This window comes from Pagrus pagrus, assembly GCF_965226575.1.
Source record: "Pagrus pagrus genome assembly, chromosome: 10".
NCBI lineage: Eukaryota > Metazoa > Chordata > Actinopteri > Spariformes > Sparidae > Pagrus > Pagrus pagrus.
Window position 1 is genome coordinate 12,579,376 of NC_140194.1, and position 8,975 is coordinate 12,588,350.

At 44.1% G+C, this 8,975-nt stretch overlaps 1 protein-coding gene across 1 annotated transcript; it reads right to left on the reverse strand.

Annotated features, from left to right (window-relative positions):
- Positions 1 to 435: 435 nt before the first annotated feature.
- Positions 436 to 8,155, reverse strand: epx (eosinophil peroxidase). The gene is made up of 17 exons (XM_084364130.1): positions 8,126 to 8,155; positions 7,954 to 8,041; positions 7,784 to 7,874; positions 7,530 to 7,705; positions 7,103 to 7,235; positions 6,321 to 6,450; positions 6,036 to 6,242; positions 5,517 to 5,883; positions 5,283 to 5,443; positions 4,943 to 5,201; positions 4,693 to 4,863; positions 3,256 to 3,493; positions 2,966 to 3,177; positions 2,726 to 2,890; positions 2,197 to 2,280; positions 1,023 to 1,119; positions 436 to 817 (listed from the first exon to the last, which is right to left on the reverse strand). Exons 1-17 carry the CDS (start codon positions 8,141 to 8,143, stop codon positions 760 to 762), a joined length of 2,655 nt encoding a protein of 884 aa, XP_084220256.1. The 5' UTR covers positions 8,144 to 8,155; the 3' UTR covers positions 436 to 759.
- Positions 8,156 to 8,975: the final 820 nt, after the last annotated feature.

An 8,975-nucleotide genomic window follows, 5' to 3' on the forward strand; every position in this document is an offset into this window, starting at 1 on the left:
GATAAATGGATTAGCTCGTCTGACTTTGATGCTTCGTTTTGTTTTTTGGTCTTTTGTACATTTTAAACTGAAGATTGGGAACGATGACTCATCGCCGCAATTCAATTCATTTTACAACCAGTACAACCAGATGACACAGAGACCTATTTCTCTCAGAGCACGACACTGATTTGGCTTTAGATTAAGATCGCTGCCAGGAACAGCCTGGTTCCCCTCGATACAAAGACACACACAGAGCTGCCTAACAGGTTTGTGTGCAGGAATCAGTCACAGGGATATTGAGACCAGATCCCGCTCAGAGGGATTTTTATGTTTTTGGAGCTGACATTCCAGTAAGATTTTAGTTTCCGGATTGAAAGGACTTATGTAAGCTTGTTATTTTGTGTTCATGACCTCATCTTTGACTTGTAGTTAATGAGGGAGCGCCGTCAGACTGGTTTATTCAATTCAATTCAATTCAAAAAACTTTATTTGTCCCCAGGGGGCAATTAAAAGATTATGTTAAAAGGTCAGTAACATAATGTGTAGTCAGAGGACATCGTATGATATAAGCATACAAACAACAGGGGTATTTATAAATGTGAAATATTGATTTGTTCAGCCGTAGTGTGATATGACATCATCATAAATAAACAAAACAAAATAGAAACAGGTCCAGAAAGTTCACAGATGATTATTTTAGGTTGCAAATATATTGAAGACAGTTAGATAATGTTCAGATGACGTATAGGAACATTAGAACAAAAACTGACCAAACTCTTAACTTTTCGCCTGGCAACATCCAGCATTCACCAACTCTTCTTTCTTGGGGAAATATCTGCAAAAGAGACATTTAGTTATTCATATTTCGATGTAAAGTTTATATTATGTTTCGGGGATAAATGAACAATTTACAGAACATTTTTTCTACTTGTGTGTCAATATGTTAGTGTGTTTTTATGATCTGATCGGGGCCACCTACAGATTTTGAAGGCACTGCAGTCAACAGTCCATTAAATTGACTTCTACCTTCAGTGACTGACCTGCGGTAACAGAACATCAGCAGCAGCAGTGCGGCCACACCACCGATCACTACCATCACTGCAGCGACGACAGAGACGGCGGACAGCGAGGACGGTTCTGGATCAATGCACACAAACAGGAGAACAGAAGTGGATAACACTTAAATGTTGCACATTTTTAAATATGTCGGCAATGTAAGTGAGGAAAGAATAAAGGGACAGTCGCCTCAAAATCAAAAATACATGTTTTTCCTCTTACCTATAAAGTTATTTATCCATCCAGATTGTTTTGGTGTGAGTTGCAGAGTTTTGGAGATATCTGCCTTCTCTTTAATATAATGGAACTAGATGGTACTTAGGGTGTGGTGCTCGAAGCACCAAAAAATGACATTTGAAAAACTGACCCGGTTACTCAAGATACTTGGCAGACCTTGTTGTGGTACTTTCATGTAGGAACTATTCTCTCTTTACTGAACTACACCCTCTCCAACTCTTACCACTCTGCAAGAGGAAGCATCAAAACTGCTCATGGACGAGAGGCTAACTAACTAAGCTAGCCAACATAACAGCTCAACCGAGGAGGGTTACAACCAGTGCTGTGACAGACATGTATGGAAGACCATTTTTGCCAGTTTCAGAAAAGAAAGATGAAAACTAAGCTTGATGAAAAAAATATTCCCTTTGTAAGTCACATATGAGGTAAAAATTCAAAAATTCTATAATATATCTTTTTTTTATCTAGCTGGTGGAAATGGGCTTCCATTGACACGAGCCTCTGTTTCATGAGTAGATGCACACTTCCTTTTGCATGGTGATACAGTTGGTGGGTGTAGTTTGGTAGAAAGGAAACAGTTCCTACATGAAACCGCTCACAACAAGCTCTGTGGATTATCCTGAGTAAATGGGTCATGCCTTTTGGAAAGGGAAAGAGACATTGCTGTTTAGTTTTTCAAATGAAATATTTGGCGCTTTGAGCACCACAAGTCGAGTTCCATTGATCTCTAAAACTGGGCAACTCATACCAAAACAATCTGGATGGAGGAAAAGCACCACAAGTAAAAGATAAAAATATGTAGTATTGATTTTGGGGTAACTGTCCCTTTGATTTACATGGTACTTTTCAAAACAAAAGTACAATAAAGCAAAACACAATAAAGCACTAAATATCAAACAGGCAGAAAATGTGTGAACCAACCTGAGCAGATAAATGAACCAGGTGTGTTGAGGCACTCCAGGTTTTGTGGGCAGGGAGAAGTTTGTTCTTCACATTCATTAATATCTGCAACAAATCAAGCAGACATGCATTCTGTATCTGATGGGACGGGGCGATTAGTCAAAATATTTGTTAATCTTTCAGTGAAATCATATGATTGGAAGATATTGTAGTGACATGATCCAACAGTAACAGGGTAACATTTTGGGGAAAGGTTAACAGAGCAATTTCATCAGTCTGTCTTCATCTGTCTTCCTCAGCAGATAAGGTTTTCTCACTTTGTATCTCAAGTTTCAAGCCAGCGCGGACGAGAAGTCATTAAAGGGCTAAAAACAATTCAGTTTGAACGTCTACAATTCAGACAGTGTGGTATGCTCAAAAGCTCCAATGGACCTTAGTGGTTGGAAGAGTGACTTTTGTTGTGATTTTACAGACATAAACCAATCTGTGATGCACTGATCTTCAATATCTACTCCGCTCAGGTCACCTGGCCCTAGTCCAGGCTTCATACCTTGACATGTTGGGGGTTTGGGGCTCCACTGCTGGCTGTCTGGATCACAGCTGACAGATGAAGAGCCCAGCAGCTTGAATCCAGAGTGACACTGATACAGAACCACAGAGTTGCACAGCAGCGAGTAGCCGGATTGAATCCTGGGTATCGGACCACAGCTGGGATCTGAAAGAGAGGTCGGGCAGGGAGACGTGACACACAACAAACCTGATATCAAATTCTTCTTTTTCACTTTCTTACCCTTGTCCGGTTCTTTCCATGGGCTGAGGTCGAGGTGGGGGATCAGCGGATGTGAACAGGCCAGCATATCCTCTGGTCTCTCGGTGCGTGAGAACGGGTTTGCAGGGACGCGAGTGATGTGGCTGTTGTCACAAATGATGCGGGAAAGAGAGACAGCGTGGAGGTGTCTCCTCTGTGGGCTGGTGAACACACCTTCTCTTTCCCACCAGAACCTCAGGAGAGAAAAAAACAGTTAGATTTCTCTTCTTGCACGATAATATTCATAATTTTACATCAGGATTTAGTTTTACTTGTCCCCGTCTCTCAGTGCTCTGAACTGTCTTGCCAGCAGGCAGGACAGGAGCGGTCCGACTCGACCTCCGGGCAGAGCGGGCTCAGAGATGGCCCCCACCCACACGTCGATGTTGTGTGGCGTCCCGTACAGGAGCTGGAATTTGTGAGCTAAAGTGAAGTTACTCAGAATCTCGGCCAGTTCTGATGTCGTGTTGGGAACAGAGAGGCTGCAGAACCTTCTCCACGAGCCGTATCCTGATGTGGAGAGACGGGACAGACAGAAGAGTGGGCACTAAATACAAGGTTTTCAGTTACCTGAAACAAAGTCCACCTCTAGTAAACATCAGAATAAATTACAGCACTTAAATGAAATAAATCATTACTCTATGGGGCAAATGGCTAGACACTGTACTTCAGCAGATGCCATATATTTACCCGTGGTGCACCCACTTATTTTGCCTGATTATATTTCTACTCAGGACTGTGTGAGCAGCAACAGAGTGTGCTTGATTGGTATCCTCCTAATTCTAATGTTGTGTTGGAGTAAGTGTTGGCAGAGATATCAGTCGGCTGTTGGTACATGTTTGTAAGTACAGTATGCCATGGAAACCACACCGACCTGCTCCAAGCGGCTCTGTGCCAGTTGTGTGTTGGAGCGTGCCCATTGTTCCCAGCAGAGCTCCACCCAGCTTCAACCTGAGCAGAGGTCTACTCAGCCACAAAAACTGACACACACACATACATTTCTTCTTCTGGAAATAGTTCAGGAATCAACAGACTTTCCTCACATCACTGGTGGCTGCATTTATTTGGTGTACGAAGGTTGGTATGGCGCATGTTGACTTTCTCTGCATCATTTCATATTAATGTATACAGTATGCTCTGAGCTCTTTTTCAAAGTATATCTTTGAAGTTAGCTCACTATCAAATTATCTATGGGTTATCGCACTGTGTCAGGAAATGATGCAAGTGCCAATGGATGACTCACCTTTAGAATGTCACTGCAAATCAAAACTTTTCAAATAATAAACTTTATTTATTTATATAGTACCTATTAAAAACAGTTTACAGTGCTTAGACAAACAAGCAAAAGCAAGACAATAATCCAGAATAAACACAGTTAAGTCAAACACAAGGAAGCCCAGTCTAAGGTGAGTTTGTTGTGTTGTCTAATACATTTTTCCACCTCCACCTGCGAGCTGTCATTGTTTTGTTACATCTACGCCTTTCTTTTATGACAATGTGACAATATCTTCTGTGAGAAAGGCCAAATTAATATCTGTCCAATAACTCTTATTAAATGTTTGTTTTCTTACATTGTTGACGTTGAATTTGCCCTTTGCCTAACATAATAGTAGAAGATAAACTAAATACACTTTACAAATTAAAACAAATCTTGGTGATGGTTCTGACTTTTGAGTACAAAGTGATATCAGAGGTAACAAAGCTGGTACCTGGCAGGCCGTGATCCCGGCCCCTCTGGAGGTTGAGGGCCCCGAGGTCCAGAGGCATCCCTCCCTGCGCCTGAAACAGCCTCTCTCTCAGCTCCTCCACCATCATCTGACCTGGAGTCTGCAGCTTGGCCGGAGACAGCAACAGACCCCGCAGCACTGGGTCTATACCACCTGACACACCAGAAGAAAACAGAAAACATGAGTACATAGTTGTCATCAGAGTGTAATGCGTGACAGCATCATTCTTTACCTTCCTGCACAACCCTCCAAGAGGCAAACAGTGAGTGATGCAGAGGCAGCGGGGGATGCTGTGAGTTGGTGGTGTATCCTGGCCCCAGCCTGCTCACGACTGGCTGCACTGTGACGTGGGCAAAACGAAAGGCAGCGGTAGCGAAGACGTTAGCGATGGTGGGATCCTCCTCAGGATCGTAGCCCTTGTAGGGAGGCATCAAACGAGACATGGCGCCCTCACCGATGACCCGCGGCAGGTAGTGCTCCCATGTTAGGATCTGGACAGGCAAAGGAAGTAGTTCAGAGTGAAGGGAATGCTCATGTAGGTAGAGGTGAATGAAGTCCAGCTGAAGTGATACCTGATGAATGGCTCCCATGATCTTGCGTGCCTCTTGATACAGGGTGTCAGGGCTCCAGTGAGGGTTGAGCTGTTGCAGCTCTTTGACCAGCCGGTTGTGCTCCCTCAGGAAAAGAGTGTGCAGTGCGATCATTCCCAGATGTTCGTTGGCTCTGGAATCACCTGTGAAACATGAATCATGAACAAGAGCTCCACTAAAATCTGAAGAGAGATCTTACTGCATGTACCCGCTCACCAGCTTGAAAGCAGGACGTGGTGTTCTCCTGGTGCTTGGATCTGTCTGATGCCCTCGAGGTTGTGGAGTTTCGAGGGCCACAGGGGTCCAGGTGAGCCTGCAGGCGGGGCAGGAACGGCATGTGGGCCAGCTCCTGGTCTGAGTACTGGGAGTTTACGGCCATTGAGCCCAGAGGAGAGGAGAGGTTTCTTAGAGCTGAGGCCAGACTGGTGGAGCTGCCGTACACCATGCTGGCATCCACAAAGGAGGTGATGGCGTTGAGCTGCTCACGATGGCGGTGAGACAGGACGCCAGCGACACAGCTGGGAGCAGAGCGGAAGAAAGGCATGCATCTCTGGACGCCGTTACGAGGATCTGACAAAGGGATCTGGGAGTAGAGGTTTTTTTTTTTTTTTTAGTGATGATGAGGGGAAAACTGTTGCCTCTAAAATTACACAGCATGTAGAATGAAGGACAAGTTAAGGAGGAACAGAAAAACAAAGCACACTGGACTAAGAAGCAGCTGACAGTAAAGCTCACCTGTATGGGGAAGCAGGGCGTGTCCCGGCTGCAGGTGTGGGTGCAGTCAGCTCCTGTCCTGAAGGCGGCTGTACTCGGGCTCTGAGGCGTCTGCACCACATCGTGGTCTATCCACTGACCCCACTCCACCAGCAGGTGGGACAGAGTGGAGTCCAGAGAGATGTTGTCGTTGCGAGTGAACAGCACCTCCTGAGACACCAGCCGCACCTGGACAACAGACAAAGTGTTGGAGCTACAGCAGCTGACAGGACAGAGGATGAGTGAGTGCTGCTGCTCGACTCTTACTGGAGGCAGAGTGGCATTATGGTAGGTGTGCTCCGGGTCCCAGCCTCTGGGCGTCCCCCACGAGTCCTCGTACTCTGGAGGCAGCCAGCGGGAATATGGGATGTTTGCAGCTCCCCATCTGGGATGTTTTCTAGACAGGACAAAGTCTGTTAGAGACAGCACAGCTCCTGTGACTACATGTTTCTTTGTGTGAGCACCGGAGTTAGGATAGTTTTTATTTTTGCATATTTTTTAATTTTTGTTTTCAATTCAGTTTAGTTTAAGTTAGTTTCCAGAGTGGGTTTGCTCATTTGGTTTAATTTTACTGTTTAAAAATGTTTAGTTTTAGTTTCGTTTTTATTAGTTTCAGTTAATAGCTTTAGTTTTTGTTATCATAATATGGGGGTGTTTGTCTGGGGCAAGATGTTCAGAATACATATCACAGTACAAACTCAACACTCTCTGAAGGCAGCTCACTCACAGTCATGCAGAAATCCAATGCCTCCTCCTGCTTATTGTTCTGACAAATAAACTGACAAAGACTAAAACTTAAGACAATTCCTGTTGACATGTATTTAATTTTAGTTTGTTTTGTAAGTACACAATATTTCAGTTGAGTTTTTGTTTTTTATTTCAGTTCAGTAACATGTGTTTTCACACCTAGTTTTAGTTTGAATCCATATTCCTTATATATCCTTTGAGGAGTCACAGAGGGCTGGAACCGATCCCAGCTCACATAGGACATTCGTTTTTAGTTTTTATTTTAGTTTTAGTTAATTACTATAAGCCTGGTAAGCACTGACCTGTTGTTGCACTCTCCTGTGAAGGATCTGTAGCGCTCAGACAGACAGTCAGAGTCACAGCTGGGTCTTTGCAGCTCAGCAGAGCAGCCGGTCACCTGCAGCAGGTTCTCAATGTCTCCTTCACTCAGCAGCTCTTTGGGAACAAACAGTAAACACAGCAACTAAATTATACCAATAATAACTTACATATTTAGAGAGAAAATCCCCAGATGACTTTAACTTGCTCGGAAGTGACAAGCCTATTTGTACTAACATGTAAAAAGCATGTAATTTTTGTCTAGTACCTTTAATTAATCTGTAGTCTGAAACATATAGAGAGCCAGGGTAATGAGAGCCTGGCATCTAAGATAAGTTTAGTTTATCAACAATTTCACATACTAGATGCCGAAACATCTGTATGTGTTGTGTTAAAGCTGCTGTTCAGTACCATTAGGGTTGGGCTGCTCCATAGTGTTGGTGTACACCATCTCTCTGATCAGCTCCACTGTGTTGTCCAGCAGCTCTGCAGCCCAGACCTGAGTCCTGGTCGTGGCTTCAATCTGTTTAAACTGAGCCAGCAGGTCACTTGGTCTCAGGGCGCCTTCAGACAGAGACTTCTTCACCCTGGAATAATTTAGAGATTTGTTTTTCAGTGTCATCACAGTGCCATATATAAGTGGGTACTAATCATGTTATTTTTACCTTTCACTTGTGCGAGCGTAAGCAGCATCAGTCAGCTCAATCGCTCTCTGAAGAGCCTCCTTCACAAACACAGATCCCAAAAACACAGTTCCTGAAAATACCACAAAGATCCAGTTAGAAAGGCTCCTCAGTGGCTGCTCTCATCAGTAATAATCAGCCAGACATCCTACCTGAGGTGTTGGCAAATTCTCTGTTCAGTGAAGCGTGCTCGGGGAGAGAGAGCAGGACGAGAGCCAGTCCAAGCAGAGAGGCGGACACCTGAAACCAGAACACTTCTAACTAAACATCTCAGGAACTTTATTCTTTCATTTTGGTTCAAATTAAATATAAAGGAAAACTCACCATGAGTGCTGTGTCCATCTAGAACCTTAAAACTCTTCAGTCGAAATCACTTCTGGTTGAGAAAATTAATCACACTCGAAGGAACTGACCGAGGGGCTGACCGTGACTCATCTTGAGAGCTTGTGTGTGTGTGGGTGGGTTAGTGTGTCCGGCTCAAAGCATCGTAGGCTGCCATTTATACACTGGCAGCAGGGGCAACAGGTATGTGCAGAATCCCCTTATCTGTCCTCCTGGTGACAGGAAGGCAACATCAAACACTGGACTCACCGCCCCGACCGAAGAAGCTCTCAAATCAAATTTACTTCAATCCTCTCGGCCGTGATGAAAGCTCTCTGACACATTTGGATCATTTCAATTAAATGAAGCAATTCTACCCGTCCTTCAAGAGCCAGCTGAAATGTTGATTCCCCGAAAACAAATTTAGTAGCAGATTGAAAAAACGGGATTATTTATTATAATGAAGCAGCCAAACTGGATTTCACAATATGTAAACAGCATTTTTTGTGGATCATTTTCACTTCAACTGTGTCCGTCTTTCCATAAGCCAAAGCCTTCAATCTGATCGTCCCTGTTCCAGTGACACACACTGGATGGTGAGCTGGAAGAAGAGGAATGTGAGGATTCTGGGAAATGATGTAGAAGCAGGGATGAGAATGACAATAAGAAAGCGTTGAGGATCGGACAGAAAGGTCACTGTGGCACAGAGCCCGGCTTTAAAACTCAAATGCGAAGGACTTCCCTCTGCGCACGTCTGCCCTTTGATGCTCCAGGTGTGTGATAGCATCAAATGAGTCATCAGTCTCATTTCATTACGTCGTTATTAACATTATCTCTGTTGCCCCACATTACC